This window comes from Erpetoichthys calabaricus, chromosome 9 (genome assembly GCF_900747795.2).
Source record: "Erpetoichthys calabaricus chromosome 9, fErpCal1.3, whole genome shotgun sequence".
Lineage (NCBI taxonomy): Eukaryota > Metazoa > Chordata > Cladistia > Polypteriformes > Polypteridae > Erpetoichthys > Erpetoichthys calabaricus.
The window spans coordinates 48,443,475-48,461,780 of NC_041402.2; the positions used below are offsets into that span (position 1 = coordinate 48,443,475).

Sequence of the window (18,306 nt, forward strand, 5' to 3'; positions counted from 1 at the left end):
GGACTACTTCATTACCTCCATACTCAAGTTCAAAGTTTAGATAAGCTATTTATCTAGGAATGTACCATCAAAAGTTAGACTTGATTAATGCCTAATTCACTGGTTAATACAAGAATTAAAATATAATTGCCATGCCGTGCAAAGTGGTAACTGGCTCCTCAATTAACTTTCACCTTCATCTATATACTTGATTATTGTTTTACTTTTTATGCTATTAGTAAAATTAATTTAACATACTGCAAGGACAAAAACATTAGGAATACTTCATAAATAGTGTAAGTGAACTGATTTATGCTGTTCATAGCAAAACACCTCAATGCTTGCACCTCCACATTAGGTCACTGGGGTTTTCTTCTGTTGTTCTTCCATATGCCAAAGATGAGTGTGCTAAATATGTTAAGTAAACTATCCCAGTGGGAGAGTCTGGGTGTGTGCTCAGTTGTACCCTGAATTGCATTTATATCCTGTCCAGAAATGGTGTCAAGTTTTGCATCCACTGTTGCTACCCTGAACCAGATTAAGTGGATCTAATAACTAAAAGAAGGAGATAAACTAAACACAAACACTACTGTAAATTTAGTTTAATCCCCTCATCCAAGGCAACTTTCAATACCACTGTTAAGATACATATGAAACAGTTTCAGAGTAAGCAGGCAAAGAGACTTGGTCAGAGTCACAAAGTGAGCTGGGAATGGAAATTGAACCAGCACACTTGTGGTTTACCTGTTACACAATACTGCCTTCCTAAGAGGATCAAGTTGCTTTAAACAAGGTCTGGGTTGATAGAACAGATGCACAAAACAAAGTAAAATAAAAGTATTAATCTAAAGAAGCATTTTACATTCTTACTTAGCCTATTTTCTTATTTACAACTTTAAACAAAGAATACACTGACTATAGCCTTACCTTTCTGCCTGTGACTGTCATCGATACAATTTGAATCTCCATATAAAGCAATTCTACCGCCTCCATCAGAGGGAGTTTGGTAAAGGCCTAATATTGGAACATTCTCCACAATAGATGTTTCTTGTTTCAGTACTTCAAGTCCTATAAAAATGAGGGGCCAAACAAGGCAAAGAAACACATAAATGTCTCTTCAGGTTACAGTATATAATTAAGAAAACACTTTGAAAACAAATTATTTGAGACTACACCAAAAGGTATTTCATTTAGAAAGGAAGACAACTGATTAATGGAATGCCAAAAAAAATCTAAAACAGCAAATTAAAATGAAACTGGACATTTTGATGAATGTTTTTGAACATCCAATTAATACAACTATTCTGTGACAGAGTAATCCATTAAAAAAAAGTTGTTATGGATTGTGGTTCATTCTCTATTCAATACCAAGCTCTCTCCCAACTTGCTTTTATGATAAATGAAAATTTCCTTAACCAAAAACCAGTGTTGCTCAAAAGGTTTGATAACTTTTAGCAGCCTGCTCAAGAAGTGTCTTGTCCAAATCCAAGTGTAAGAAAGAGTGTATTAAAAAAACAATATTGTCCAACTCACTATGCAACCTAAGCTACAGGAACAAAGAAGAAACTAAGCATTTCACTACATATTATACTGTATGTGACAATAAATAATAAATAAACAATAAAATCTGTAAAGTGAATACCACACTGTTATAGAGATATACTGGAGGAGCAAAAGACAAGATGATAATATAATAATAATACACAGTACTAAACTGAAAAAGTAATGTTAACAGAATTAACAAGCAGCATCTGCTGGCATGGCAATTCAGAATGATGAAAGTTATAGACCCTGTGTACTCAATTGCAGACAGTCTTTATGTTCCCATAACACCATTCCATGTTTTCTTCCAAATAAAAGAATAAAAAACACCTTTCATACACTAAAAAAAATCACTTCATAAACATTAGAGAAATGAGTGATGAGGTAAGGATTACAGTATTGAGTGGATTGAATATTCATTCAACCCTTAGCAAGAAAGCAGACACATCTATAAGCTGAGACAGTGCTACTCATGATATTGATATACACAAGCATTAAATTACCTGACCTAACAGAATAAATGTTAAAGAACACAAATATTACTTATACCATATGGACAAAAATTTGATGACGCCACACCATGACACCTATATCACCCCACTTGACATCCAATTCCAAAGATATGGGGATTAATATGGATTTGGCCACCCTATAACCACCTCCATTTGTCTAAGAAGGCTGTCCTGAAGATTTTGGAGTGTGTCAGTAGGAATTTGTGCCCATTCCAACGAGAAAGCTTTTGTGAGGTGTGGTACTTATGTTGGATGCAAAGACCCAGCTCACAATCGCCATTCCAATTAATCCCAACAGTATTGCAAAGGGGTTCAAATACATTAGGTCGTAATAAGACTTAATGTTTAATTTTATGCGTTGGATTTTTTTCATAGGAATATAGGATTATTTAGATAAGATGTAGCTTTTAAATTAATAAAGTTTGTAAATGAGACTGTAAAGCTCATAACGGAAGGCTAGCATTGTTTTGTGTGTATTTAAACAGGCAATGGCATTTTATGGACAGAAGGTTTAGCATATTAATTAATGGGCAGTAAAGTGGGCTGATAGGAGATATGCAAAATATAAAAAAATGCTAATACAACACCATGACTACTGGACTGTACAACCTTTACGTTCAGATAAAATAACCTGTGTGTGTGCACATGCACACCTTTAAGAACATAAGAAATAAGTGCTCTGGACTTTTTTAGTCAACATGTTATTGTCAACCACATCATGAGGTTTATTTACCTCGGCAGCAACATTCATGTCTCTAATGCCTATGAAGTCAGTAGACGGATTGGGAGAGTATGAGGGGTATTTTGGTTGCTGGGAAGGGGTGTGGTGCTCTTGACATCTTTGCAAGAGGACAAAGGTCCAAGTCTTTGGAGTCCTGGTGCTTCCTGCCTTGTTATATGGTTGCGAGACATGGATGCTATTCTGTGACCTCCTTTGGTTTTGTGTCTCTTTGGAGAATCCATGGGTACTGCTGGTTTGACTTTGTGTTTAACGTGTGGTTGCTCACTGAGTCCCAAATGAGACAGATTACCTGAATTATGAGGGAGTGTCAGTTATGGCACTATGGCCATGTGGCATGATTCCCCGAGGGTGATATGGCTTGCAGGATCCTCATTGCTGAAGACCCAAGTGGCTGGACAGGCAAAGGGGACACCCAGGTAACACCTGGCTACAGCAAACAGATGGTCATTTTCGGAAGGTGGGACTAGACCACGTTGTGGGGGGTTGCCAAATGGGATCCCAAGGTGTTTTGTCATGTGGTGGGTGCAGCAACACGCTGTACCAGTGCATGCTTTCCAAGCTAACTTGACCTGACCTATAAGAACCAAAGTGGTCTCACTGACAAATAAGGCCATTGACAAATCATCAGTATTCTAATTTCAGCTGATGCAACTTTTAGGCTGTTTACCAATATTTGCCAAAAGGATTACAGTAATCCCTCGCTACTTCGCGGTTCACTTTTCGCGGATTCACGACTTCGCGGGTTTTTATATACAAGTGATTGCCCGCCTATCGCGGAAGTTATGTTCCAGACCCATCAGCAACAGGAGAAAATCCGCGATATAGAAAGACCATATAAATAAACATTTTTATAGTTTAAGCCTTAAAATACCCATCCCACATGCTTTAAACACATGTAAACTTATAAAACACACTTTGTTAACACATATGATATGTGGATGTCGGGCTAAGGATATGAGTAACATCTCACTATTATAAAACATTTTAACTTCACGCAAGACAAGACAGTGAGACAGGAAAATTGGAGATGTACAGGCTTTTAAATTATTGACATGCAGAGCGACAAGCAGCACAAAGCAAGCACAAAGTTCACTTCTCCTTAGCGTTCATTCAGCTCCCCACCCCCTTGACAATGTGAAGTGGCAGGAGCGTACTGCGCTTCCGGGGAGGGGGGGTTTGAGCGAAGGTGCGTTCAGCTCTCACACACCCACACACACACACACACACACACTCCTCGTGCAGAGCGACAAGCAGGCATTTTGGCAGAAGCAGCACAAAGTCCATTTCTGCTCAGTGTGAGTTCAGCTGCCCCCCTTCACAAAGCGAGTGCAGACACATTGACGTCTGATCGCTGCGTGCAGTGTTGGTCTGCGGTGTTTAAGAATGTAGAAAGTGTTTAAGAGCATAGGAAGTGTTTATAAGAGTGTGGGAAAGGTTAACAAGAGAGTGAGAAAGGTTTATAAGAGTGTGGGAAGGGTTTATAAAGCCTTAAAATATGTATAAATAATAAAATAAATATACATCGCTACTTCGCGGATTTTCACCTATCACGGGGGGCTCTGGAACGTAACCCCCGCGATAGGTGAGGGATTACTGTACTTCACTGAGGCTCTGTATAAAAGATTTTGAGAACACTTGAGGATACAGAGTAAGACTGTGCAATGGCTTGCTCTTTAGCTGGATCAAGAACAAATGTCTCTGAATTCACATGGATACCTCTACTAGTTTAAGAAACGATGGTGAACTCCAGCTGCTCAATGTGGACTACCTGATCCAAGGCTTGCTGTTCCGACTTTGATTTAAATCGTTCAGCGTGTATGTTTTCATCCATTTAACTACTATTATTTGGCACTAATACTAATACTAAAATGGCACTACTTTGTGTTTGTCAACACTACAAATCTCCGAGAAGTTGTGGGATGTTCTTAATTAGCCTTGGTCCTGCAAAAAAACAAGGAGATAACCTCTTAGTGTTGGAAAACTGGGTAAAGCAAACTGTGAGCTGTAGTCCCAGAAGCATGCAGCCTATGCCAAGGCTCCTGGGGATGAGTTTTGTGGGTTGTATGTGGTAAACAAGGTTTAAATTAAATTATAGGCGCATTTCATATTGTTCACCAATGGAAAAATGAATCTAGGAGGCTAATATAGTGCTTTTGATGACAATGACACAGTTTTGACAATAAAACAATTGTTCAATGGGGCTGAGGTCAAAGGTCTGTGTAGGCCACATGAGTTTCTCCACACCAAACTCATTAAACCATTTCTTCAAGGCCTGGTTTTGTGCTTAAGGGCAAAGTCATGCTGGAACAGAAAAGGACTTCCCTCAAACTGTTGCCACAAACAGTGCACAATTGTCTAAAAGCTGTGTATGTTTTAGCATTAACTGTATCATTCAATGGAACCAAGGGTAAAGTGGACAAAATTCTAAATCTTTCAAAATTATTAGAATGCACATAACACTTGAACAATATAGTGGATTATACAACAAATCACAGAAATAATCACAAGACTTCCTTCCATTCCACTTGAGATACCAAGCAAAACACACTTATTATTAAATTTGAGCACTCTCCTCTCACCAATATAAAGCAAAGTCTGATGTGAGCACTTTTTCTTTAGCACCTATTCAAAATAGACAACAACCCAACTGGAATGGGGCAGTGGTCTATTACAGACCACAATAACACAAAAATAATCAGATCACTAAAATTAAAATGATGCATATGTTTAAAATATAAATCTGTCCACTTAGGACACTGAAGATGAAACCAGAGTGGCCATTAAAGTGAATTAATAAAAAGTATTCCACAATACAAGTGCTCTGGAATGCATTTCATAATGAAACTTCGAATTGGGCAAATGATCAATAACAAATCTTTCTGTGACTGAACCAAAAGAATTCTGCTTATGAAAAATGTAACAAATGTTATTCTTGTCATCATACAGATGGGGACAACTGATTAGAATTCAGGTGTAGGCCCACAACAAATCGATACCATTGATCATCAGTGGTATCGATACTGGCTACCAAATTTTGTAACTGTTCAACACATTATGCACGTCACTTAATTGGAGAATTGTTGATCACACTTTTTACAGCAGAGGATTTACAGTCCCCTCCAAAATTATTGGAACAGCAAGGTCAATTTGTTTTTTCTGTGCACTGAAGACATTTGTGTATGACATCAAAAAATGATTATGAGAAGAGAGATCAGAGATTCATATTTTATTTAAATGGGGGGAAATAGGACCATGGGTAGAAAAATGCCTTAAAAGAACAGACTGGTTACAAGTTACTCCAGGTATTTTTGATACTCCTGACCGTTTAATAACTAAAGTGGTGCTTCAAACTGATTTTTTAGTACATCGCGCTTTGTGCCGTCCTTCCTCTTTTGCTTGTTCATTGCAAACCACTTTCCCTTCTTGGCTCTCTATGCTCCCTGATTCACTATGGTCCCAGGGAAAGAATGATTATGGAAGGATAGCCCATTGTGAGCCACTGGTGATCCACCCGAAATCCTCCTTCCGCCCGCACCGTGCCCAATATCCTCTGTCTCCCGAAGCAGAGGCTGGCATCTCCGCCGTACATTCCGATCTCGTCAAACGCGGTGCCATTATTCCAATTGAATACTCTCCAGTCAATTCCCCCATTCTACCTATAAAAAAGGCTGACGGTTCATGGCGTTTTGTACAAGACTTGCGACAAGTAAATTCTGCCATCTTCCCTAGGGCCCCTATCGTCCCTAATCCTTCCACTATCCTCTCTACTATCCCTCCTTCCGCTCAGTACTTCTCCGTTATTGACCTAGCTAATGCTTTCTTTTCTATCCCTGTACACCCTGATTCTCAATTTTGGTTTGCTTTCACTTTCCAAAATCGCCGTTGGACATGGACCGTCATGCCTCAGGGATACACTGAAGCCCCTTGTGTATATGGACAAGCTCTTGCCCAAAATTTAGAAGGCTTTTGGCCAGACAGAGGTAGTACATTGATACAGTATGTAGATGACATAATGCTATGTAGCGCTACGGAAGAAGATTGTGCAAAAGATACCCAGAAATTGTTGCTGTTTTTGGGGGACAATGGCCATAAAGTTTCTAAAGTTAAGCTGCAGCTAATCAAAACAACTGTAAAATATCTAGGTCATGACATTACGTGTGGAACAAGAGCTCTCTCTAGCGATCGCATTACAGCCATCCAAAATCTTCCTAGACCGGTCACAAAACAACAGGTTATGTCTGTTTTAGGTATTCTGGGCTACTGCAGACAGTGGGTTCTAAATTTTACTGAAAGAGCACAGCCGTTGCAACAATTGGCTAATACTCCTGGCACCCCCCTTTCTGGCCAGGTCCAATGGAATGAACAGGCTGAGAAGGCTCTCTGTAACCTAAAAACTGCTCTTCTATCTGCTCCCGCGCTTGGTTTGCCTGATCATTCTCGTCCATTCACTTTGTTCGTGGACGAAAAGCAGGGATTTATGAATGCAGTACTGACGCAACAACATGGAGATAAACAAAGACCAGTGGCTTATTTTTCTAAAAAACTGGATCCAGTGGCCGCAGCACTTCCTCTGTGTCTTCGTGCTGTGGCTGCAACAACAGAAGCTGTATTAGCAAGCACGGATGTAGTTCTCATGAGCCCCCTAACAGTTAAAGTGCCTCACGCTGTACATTCTATCCTAGTACAAGCCAAAACTTCACATCTCACTACTGCTAGGGCAATACACTATCAGAATGTACTCTGTACTTTGTCAAATGTTACAATTGAAAGATGCTCCACTTTAAATCCAGCCACTCTTCTCCCAATTAACAACGAAGGAGAACCACATAATTGCCATGATGAAATAGCAAACACCTTTAGAAACTGGAGAAATGATTTTTGTGGATGGATGTTCCTTGAGATTGAAAAATGGAGCACCCTCAACCAGTTACGCAGTGGTCCAAGGGGACCGCCTGCTGGAAGCAAATCGAATTTCATCAAGCTTGAGTGCACAAGCAGCTGAACTCGTAGAACTCACTCGAGCGTGTCAGCTGTCCGAAGGGAAGATCGTAACAATTTATACGGATTCCAGGTATGCTTTTGGAGTCTGCCATGATCATGGAGCACTATGGAAACTAAGGGGATTTAAGACCAGTACTGGCAAACCCATCCAACATCAGAAATTGATCGAATCCCTTTTAGAAGCTATAACCAAACCATCGAAGCTAGCGATTGTTAAATGTCAAGCTCACACAGGAAAACAGGATCCTGTTAGCAAAGGAAATGAATTAGCTGACCACTTTGCTAAAGAGGCTGCATATAATAACACACCAATTTCTTTATTCCAACAGAGAAATGACCAGGACCCTGATAATCAAATTATTTCTTTACAGAGTGCAGCCACGGATATCGAAAGGAGAAAATGGTCCAAAGAAGGGTCCCTCTCTGATGGAGTCTGGACTCATAAACACACTAACAAACCTTTTCTCCCAAAAGCCTCTTTCCCAGGAATGGCAAAAATCGCCCATGGCCTCGATCACGCAGGTAGAGATGCCATGGTCGAGATGTTGAAAAACATTGGGAAGCTGTAGGTTTCTCTACATATGCAGAGCAATTTTGCAGACGCTGTGCAATATGTCAAAAGTTTAATGTGGGAAAAGGTACCCAGGTAAGTCCCGCCATTACCCCTAATCCAATGGGTCCGTTTGAACACCTCCAAATGGATTTCATTGAACTAAACCCGTCTAAAGGGTACCGATATTGCCTTGTGATTGTCGATGTGTTCTCTCGATGGGTAGAGGCTTTCCCTTCAAAACACAACGATGCCAAAACAGTAGCTAAAGCACTAATTAAAGAGATTATTCCAAGATGGGGTATCCCTCAAAAGTTACAAACAGATAATGGCACTCATTTTGTGAACTCCGTTATAAAATGAATTAACCACCTGGCTCCAAATTAATGTGCACCATTATTGTAAATACCATCCCCAAAGCGGAGGCATCGTAGAACGATGCAATGGCACTTTAAAAGCTAAAGTCGCAAAAATTTGTGAACAAACTAATTTATCATGGCCGGATGCACTACCCTTAGCTTTAATGGGACTAAGGGGACGGACACACCGACAACTGGGACAATCGCCGCTTGAGATTCTGACCGGACGTCCCATGCCCATTGGCATGATTGTAGGAAATGTGAATTTGCATACTGTGGACAATGATCTTCTCTCTAGTCTTGCAGGTCTCCGAACCTCGTTGAAGGAAGTCCACCAGCAGGTTAATCAAGCCTGGAGGACCATCCCACCTTCTAAGGATTTACCAATTCCCTTGGGCACCTGGATCCTGGTTCGAGATACTCGGAGGAAACACTGGCATCAGCCTAGGTGGAGAGGACCATTCCAAATTCTTCTATCCACACCACATGCCGTGAAAGTTGAAGGACTGCCTGCCTGGATCCACGCATCGCATTGCAAGAAATGGCTATCTTAAAAATACTTTTTCTGTTGACTGTTACCCGCACCCTCTCAGGCTACCCAAGGATGGGTGGTGATCTCTATCTTTATAAGGTAAAACAGAACCAGAATCAGAGATACTCGAATATCACAGTCACACAGGGACTCACCACTTCAGTGCAAATTGATTTCTGCTCAATTGTGGACTGTGGAGTCGGATGACAAGGACAATGGATAAGATCTGTTTTTATTTCTTTGGTTGTGGCATTTTGCCTCCTCCTCCTGGTTGGTTGTTGTATTATCCCTTTGTTTCGCTACATAATATCTAAGTACTTTACCGCCTCTATGGAAAGGGCATATATGCTACATGAGGAGCACATGTCTCGTATAGCTTCTTCCATTTTCTCCTCCCCATCCCCTTCCCCCCCACCCCCCCTTCCCCTTCATCAACCATTTCCATTCAATTCTACTGCCCACATCATTTTGTTCAAAAAGGGAGGAGTGTAAAAACATAAAATGATGTAATTGAACAAAATGTATGTGTGTAAGTACAGAAAATAGGACAGAATGATCAAACTTGTTTGTGTTTTGCGTACGTGACAAAAAGCATATATACTTTCTGTAATTTTCCTTTCAATGATGTGTGTGACAAGAAAATATACCTTTAGGGTAAAGACTTTACCAATTGGAATAATACAAAATGAGTCAGGACGCTATTTTTATTGCTTACGTGGTCAACGATCAGGAGACTAGAAAAGCTATAAAAGAACAAGGATATCTGCGCTCGAGGCAGATGAAGTGCGGTGTCCTAGGACTGTATTTCTCTGTCATTTTACCCTTGCCTGGTATGTATCAATAAAAGGTTTTTACTAATTTTAATTTTCTTCTCTGTCTTCAGTCACAAAAAGTGTCCACAATTCTCATCTAGATATGTTAAACAATATAGAACATAGCACATTTTGTTTCAAACCATTCAGTTTTTAAGGGAGCTAAAGTATTGGAACATGACAAGTGACAGGTGTTTCTTGTTACACAGGTGTGTCATATAAGGCTGTTTAATAATTAAGTAGCCCTGGATATCTACTCTCAGTTTAAGCTTTGGCTTTCACCTGGGAAGAGTGCATATGTAGTCAAGAAGGGCTGAACAACATGAAGAGTAGATAGCCGTCTATGAGAGAAAAGCATCCCATTCTGAAGCTGAGAAAAGAGTGAAAAATACATCAGAGCATTTCAAAGACATTGGGCATAGCCAGTACCACAATTTGAAATGTTGTGAAAGAGAAGGAAACCACTGGTGTACTGAGCAACAGGCACTGAACTGGTCATCCAAGGAAAACAACAACTGATGACCAATAAATGGTGAGAGAAGTAAAGAAAAACCCCAAAACAACAGTCCATAACATCATGAACAACCTCCAAAAAGAGCAGAGATGGAAATATCACAGTTCAGTGTTTGAAAGAGACTTACAGAAAAACAATGCAGAGGCCATACTCGAAGATGCGACCCACTCATCAGCAGTAAAGATCAGAAAGCCAAACTGGAATTTGCAAAAAAGTACAGAGATGAGCCACAAGAGATCTGGAATAAATGATTATGGACTGAGGAAAAAAAGATTAACCTCTACCATAGTGATGAAAAGGCCAAAGTATGGAAAAAGAAGGGATCTGCTCATGATCCTAAACATGCATGCTCATCTGTGAAGCATTGCAGAGGATGTGTCATGGCTTGGGCTTGCACGGCTACTTCTAGAACAGGCTCAATCATTTTTATTGATGATGTAACTCATGACGGTAGTAGCAAAATGAACTCAGAAGTTTACAGAAAACATATTGCCTGCTAATTTATGGAGGAATGTATCCAAACAAATTGGGATGAACTTTATTATGCAGCAACCCAACTGATCATGCATTTCACCTCCTGAAGAGAAGTCTGAAGGAAGAAACCCCGCAAAACAGACAACAACTAAAAGATGCCATGGTAAATGCCTGGAAAGGCATAATGAATGAAGAAACAAGAAATCTGGTGGAGTCTGAGTTGTAGGCTTGATGCAGTTATTGCAAGCAAGGGATATGCAACAAAATCTTAAGTATTTTTAAATTTAATTTAGTAGAAATCATTCTGTTCCAATACTTTTGCTCACTTGAAAAACTGGATGGTTTGATGGAAAATGTGCTATGTTCTATGTTGTTTAACATAGATGTAAATACCAGGGAATAAAAGCTGAATCTCTGATCTCTCTTCTCATATTCTTCTTTTGATCTCACACACAAATGTCTTTGGTACACAACAAAAACAAATTAATTGGTAAATTAATTGTTGTTTCAATACTTTTTGAAGGGACTGTAAATACACTAGAGGGATGTAGACTAAAGAACTTAAAAGTGTGGAGTCATTTCATCTTCATACTTGGTAAGAAATCAATGTTTTACAAAAAATCTGCAAATATGAGCTCACTCAGTATGGAGACACAATGATGATGGAGTACCTGAAAGGAAAACACAATCAGAGGTGGTCCCTCTCTGACTCACATTTGGGGAAAATGCAACACCAATTTATTGCATATTTTCTGGAAGTTCAAAATCCTTATCTGACAGTGCAAAAAAAAAAAATTGATGATGGCAGCAGCATGTTTTTGACTCTGTACTATAAAGTACAGTCGACCCTTGATATACGACCGGTCTGACGGCCATGCGAACAACTTGGTTTACGACCAAAATTTTTGTTTTGAATTACGACCAATGTCTTGCGTTACAACCCGAATGGGGTCACGTGTATCCACTTGTGCGATTGTAAACAAACAGCTGATAGCATTTGTAAGCATCAGTTGGAGCCCAGATACATGTGTTTGTGGACGTAATTTTGGTCAGTGCAGTGATTTATATAATTTATTACGATAATTGCTAAGGAAGGAAGAGAAGGTAATGAAGGTAAAGAAAGCGATCACAATCAAAATGAAGAAGGAAATTGTGTGGATATATGAGAGTGGCGTTCGTGTGACCGATCTCGCTAATCTGTATAGCATGTCGAAATCCACCATCTTGACAATTTTACAAAGAAAAGATTTGTATAAGGAAGCTCCTTCCAAACAATAACCACCTTCCATTTCATTCTCCTCCTCCTCCCTTCCTGCAAGCCAAAGATGTCAACTTAAATGGTGAGTACAGTATGAAATTGTTGTTTTTGGTAGGCTAGGCACTTTTTGGTTAGTACATTAGAAACATTATTGGTGTTTCTGGTAAATTATGCACATTATACAACCCTTTTTTATTAAAAAAAAATTAAGTAAGTGTTGCTGTGGGAGGTTCGGAACGCATTAAGGGTATTTCCATTATTTCTTATGAGAAAAATAGTCTTGACTTGTAACCAACCTGAGTTACAACCAGCCCTCGTGAACGAATTGAATTCGTAAGTCAAGGGTCCACTGTATAGGACATTCCATTCATCTTGCAGCCTTTGCTGCCATCTAATGGATAAAAACCAACTTTTGTAAGCTCAACAATTATTTTAGGGTATTTTATTTAATATAAAACGACTTTTACACTGTAATAAGTAAAAAAATAACATTTGCTATTAAGCATAATGAAAAGCTGGCTAAACTTGCTTTTACATGCAGCAACTATTTTAAATCATATATTAATCAAATTACCAGGACATAATTCTTTCACTTAAGGAATATAACAAAAGTCAAATCCTTTATAACTTTGCAAAATGCTGAAAAGTTACTTCACACTTTTGGTTTTAGTCGGCTAGATTACTGTAACGCACTCCTTTCAGGACTACCCAAAAAAGACATCAATCGGTTGCAACTAGTACAGAATGCAGCTGGCAGAATTTTAACTAGGAAAAGAAAATCCGGTTTTGACGTCACTACATTGGTTACCCGTGCCATTTAGAATTCACTTTAAAATACTGCTTTTGGTTTACAAAGCCTTAAATAATCTCGCTCCATCCTATATTTCGGAATGCCTGTCACATTACACTCCAAATCATAACCTTAGATTTTCAAATGAGGGTCTGCTTATAATTCCAAGAGCTAAATTTAATAGAAGTGGTAAGGTGGCCTTCTGTGGTTATGCACCTAATATCTGGAATAGCGATAGAAATTCACCGGGGTAACACAGTGGAGCATTTTAAAGCACTGCTAAAAACCCATTATTTTAACATGCTATATGTGCATTTAATTAGCATTTTTATCAAGGCTCCACAATCCGTACTAATCCCTACTATTCTCTGTTGTTCTTTTTCCGGTTTTCTGTAGTGCCGTTCTGCACCACCACCACCTTATCAAGGTACCATGCAGTCCCTACATTAATGGATTGAAGGCAGTACCCCAGACGTCTATAAGACCATCATCACAAAATTCTTTCACGTGAAGCCTGAAAGCCATAAGGAGGAATTTAGGTAGAATTCCCAGTGGGGGCTGGGTGGTCTCTTGGCCTTGGAACCCTTGCAGATTGTTTTTTTTTTTTTCTCAGGCCTATCTGGAGTTTATTTTTCTTTGTTTTTTCTGTCCTCCCAGCCATCTGACATTACTTTATTCTTTGTTACTTAGCATTGCCTAATCTTATTTTTGATTCAGATAAACTTTTCTTTCTTCATCTTGTAAAGCACTTTGAACTACACCATTTGTATGAAAATGTGCTACACAACTAAATGTTGTTGTTCCTGCTTTTTTACTTGTTTGCTCAAACACCAATATGATGTAATGAAAATCAAGAACTGTGTGCACTATGAAAAAAAACAAGCAGTCCCTTATTTTAGAAATTAATTTACGATTTCAATCTTAAGAGATGCTTATACATCAAGTAATATCCATTTGTGTGGCCCAGTATCCCAAATAAGGGTCTTCCCAGCTTTGACTTATCAATTGCGTGATTGTTCAATGAATACCTTTCGGTAAAGTGACCAATATTAGGTAATGCTATGAAGTAATGAGGGCCAATTTTGTTCAACTGGTGGATATTAGGTAATGGTGGGAAGAACTAGAAAGGTGAGAGAATTTTGCAAAGATTATAAGAAATCTAATAAAATTAATGCACTTGAGCTTTTTTCCATAGCAGTTTCAAAATTCTAACTCTTGATGTTGAGTTTTGTTTACATAAATTTTCAAAGCATCATTCTAGATCTTACAGTTAGCACAAAGACTTGATTGCTATGCACTATTTGGAAAATGTTATTTAAGAACGTACTTGTATTAATTGTTATAAAGGCCAGCATTGTGTTGGGAATAATACATTCTTACTTATAAATAAAATACTTGTACTTTTGCACAAATGTTGCATTTTTTTAAAACATAAAATAAAAAAAATTGAAAATCTAACTGATTGTCAAAACTAAAAGTGACTAGCTGAAGCCATATATTGTGGAAGAAAAATTAGACTTAGGAGTCACATAGTCATTTAGAATAAAGTGGTTTGATATGCTTTTTAAAACAAAGCATTCACCTTAAAGAAATAGCATAAAGGGTTAAACCTGTTCAGGCAAATCAGTAAACCAGATCAAGATCAAGTGAACAAGACAAAAATATAATACACAAAGTGTACTGAAAGATGACGCAAGAGATCTATATTACTAAACGACAGTTTAATTTATGCACGGCGGACGCACCGAAGCGCATGCGCACTGCGCCGCGGCGCCCCAGAGTCAAACCCAGCGGCTTCCCAGAGTCAGTAGGTGGTGCCCAAACAACACAACCTGTAAACTAAACTTGTGTAATCCACTGTGCCATCAGTCTGTGTGGCATGTTTGAATCACATAACGGTAATTCAGTAACAGAGAAACAAAAACGAGACTGCATGGATAAAAACAATAAATGGAGGCTCCTACAACACGCTTCACAAACACCAGTAGCAAAGAAGTCACGGCACCAGAAACAAAGAGCTCAACAATTACAAATACAAAACCGAGCCCGTACGGATGAAAACAATGAACGAAGGCGCCTACAACGTGCTTCTGGAACACTACATGCAAGAGAGGCACGGATCCAAAAAGAAACTGCAGAAGGGCTACTAAGACGTTTAAAAGGTTTAAGACGTTCAGTATTCCAACAAAGAAAAAGCCAAGGACAGAAACGACGGACAGACGCTGAACAATTCCGCCAGTTAGCTGAGAACGCATTCTATAATGAGTCCACTGTTCATGAAAATTCATTGGGATTAATGAGTGTCATTTGCAGTCATTGTCATTCACGCAACTTCCTTGAAGAAAAAACTGGCAGTACAACTGATGAGTTTACACGTTGTTGTCAAAAAGGTCAAGTTAAGCTGCCTGCTTTGGATGAATATCCTGAATATGTACGGAAGCTTTTGACTAACAATGTACCCGAAAGTAACAGCTTTATGGAATGCATTAGATCCTACAATAGTTCATTTGCTTTTGCATCTACCAATCAGTATTAAAAGTAAGTTGAATTATGATTCCTAACAGTAAACGACGACTACCTAATGACACAGCCACAGAACAACAAACACAAAACTGCATAGATTAAAACAATAAGGAGTCACGGCTCCAAAACGAAGGAGCTCAACGCTTAGTAATACAAAAACAAGCCCGTATGCCTACAACCTGTAAACTAAACCTGAGGTACAGCGTGCACGCCAGATTGTACAGTATATATGCACAGATGCCAGAGGCAACAGGCAAGTCGTTCACACTACCACCACTGCCAAATGCGAGACTGCATGGATAAAAACAATACACGACGGCGCCTACAACGCGCTTCTGAAACACGCCTCATGACTAGCAGAATCGTACGTCAACATCGCCGCCATACTGTGAGTGGCACTGTGGACGCACCTACCCTCCATGATATTTCATCCCTACAAATATCGGAGGGAACAGAAAGTGATTGCCATTCTTGGATTTGCGATTCTTTCGAGAATCGCGGGGCTGCTGGTTACTAAGAAATCAGCAGATGTTTTGTGAACAACCAGAATAGACAGTTGTTACAAACAGAAATTTCAAGGGTGGGGCTCAACCCAAAGGAAAGGAGAACAGTAAGAATATAATAAAATAGACTTATTTAATACAAGTCATTTGTTTGTAAACCAACCAGAAAAAAATTTATGCATTGATTGAAACTGTATGTAAATTCAACAGTTTATAAAATAAATGCACCTGTATCCTTTGTTACTCTGACCATTCTGATTATGCTGTAGAAGAATGAAGAGTAATAAATGACTCAGATGGACAAACTTTTCTTCTGCCTGATTACGGACTCAAAGGTTTTATCAAACTTTTCCCAGTTGAGGATAAGTTTCTCTTTAATTAAGATGTTGATTTCTACCACAGTATTCAATTGATGTTAAAAGAAGTTGCCTAGGACATGCTTCTGTGCCACCGGCATATTTATTAGAACATTAGAGCAATCTAGACATGATCAGGGCAATCAGCCCATAAATGCAGAATCTCTAATCACTGTTTAGACTGCAGGGAATTTATTCATACAGAGTAAAGTGCTTCACGAGATCTGAATGTGTGGACATTGTAAATAAATACCAAATTAACACTAGCTAAAATTCTAATAAAAATTGGTGAATACAAATCTAGGCAATCATGTCTAACTCAATAATGCACCAGTGATTTTATACAGTGGGCAATTCTGCTCTCTGTTTGACAAAAATTGCACTAAAAATTAATCATGTACATTGCTGGACTAAGGGATTCTTAATCTGACAGGCTAAGTGAGCTGAATCCTTCTACTGTGTAGTGAGTATAGGAACATAACCCAGATCTTCAAAACTCTCAAAAGCTTTGATTAAGCTGATCCCAAAAGAATTCTTTCAGTTAAATAATGAGTCACATCCTATGGAAACCAGTGGATATAAATGGAAGTAAATGGAAACCGGGAAGCATTTCTTCAAAGTACTGTGGTAAATTGGAACTAATTATTAATTTAAGGAAATGAGAGGGTTCAACAATAATATACCACAAAATGGTAGGGCAACACATCTAATACTTAACCTAACACTGACAGACTGCTCTCTTCAGTTTGAAGTTATGAATTTTGCTTTTGTTTTTTCTCTCATAAATTGATGATGTTTAGGTTATGAGATTATACATTGGTAGGACCCATGAATTCTACATTAAAGGTTTCAGCTTTGACACATCGGTCAAACTCATGGAGAGTAAACAAAGGTAATCTGATCCTATTCAAAAGCCAAGACAAGCAGAAAGAGAGAAAGTCATGATGTCACGTATGCTTACAGGTCATTGAGTACAAACTGAATATTTTAACTGTGTTAGAAAGAAAGCTGCTAAGCCAGGCTGGATGACAGATGTTATGAATGACACACCAAAGATGGTAATCTTCCTTGTGATCCTTATGGCAGACAAATAATACATCTCACAGATTAAGCTTTTAGGTCAAATATTACCATCTCAATTGATAGAAAGTTCAGTTAGTCACTACAAATCGGGGATAATAAGGAAAAAAAAAATTTGGTTTTAGTGAGTGATCAGTTTTACGTACCTTAACAACCAACACACACGAAATTTTGTTTTTCTTATTCATATTGTTTCAATTGTTTTATTCTCTAAGTGGCAAATGAAAGATAAAACTGCAGTATTGTAATGTACAACCAATAAAAAAAAAATCAGCATAAAAAATTAATGATAGACACTACTTCCAAAATGCTGTAAGTGTGACATTAAACTGTCAAAAGTGTTATAAAGACAACAAAAAGTCAAGGTGCTTTATCTGCTAACAGCACTACAACTTTAGAATAAAAGCTGTTTATGGACCTGCTTGTTCGAGTTTTGATGTTCCAATCATTTTTTGCTCATGACTACTACAGAAGAATTAGATTAAAATTTGTCGAGTTAATTTCAACACCATTATCCAAGATTTTAAAAAACTGTGTGTGCACTGAAAAAGCACAACGGTTAAAAGAAGCTGAAAATCCATCTTTGGAAAAAAAAAAAAAAAAAAAAAAAAAAAAGCACTTAATTCACTTTTTATTTGTAGCTTTTTTAAGATTCGTCCCATATTTATGGATGTTAAACTGTAAAGAATACAACAAGGAAAATGCATTCTTTAGCACCATCATCATCATTCTACTCAGGCCATTCACTGTATGAATGTGCATTCACCTTAAAAGTCAAC

General features: G+C 38.5%; 1 protein-coding gene across 2 annotated transcripts in view; it reads right to left on the bottom strand.

Annotated features, from left to right (window-relative positions):
* mbtps1 (membrane-bound transcription factor peptidase, site 1) overlaps nt 1-18,306 on the bottom strand; it is a 119,036-nt gene that overhangs the window by 16,751 nt on the left and 83,979 nt on the right. For both annotated transcript variants that reach the window (XM_051932364.1, XM_051932365.1), the window contains exon 19: nt 907-1,047. In XM_051932364.1, the coding sequence (XP_051788324.1) occupies nt 907-1,047 (141 nt within the window). The remainder of the gene's footprint in view (nt 1-906; nt 1,048-18,306) is intronic.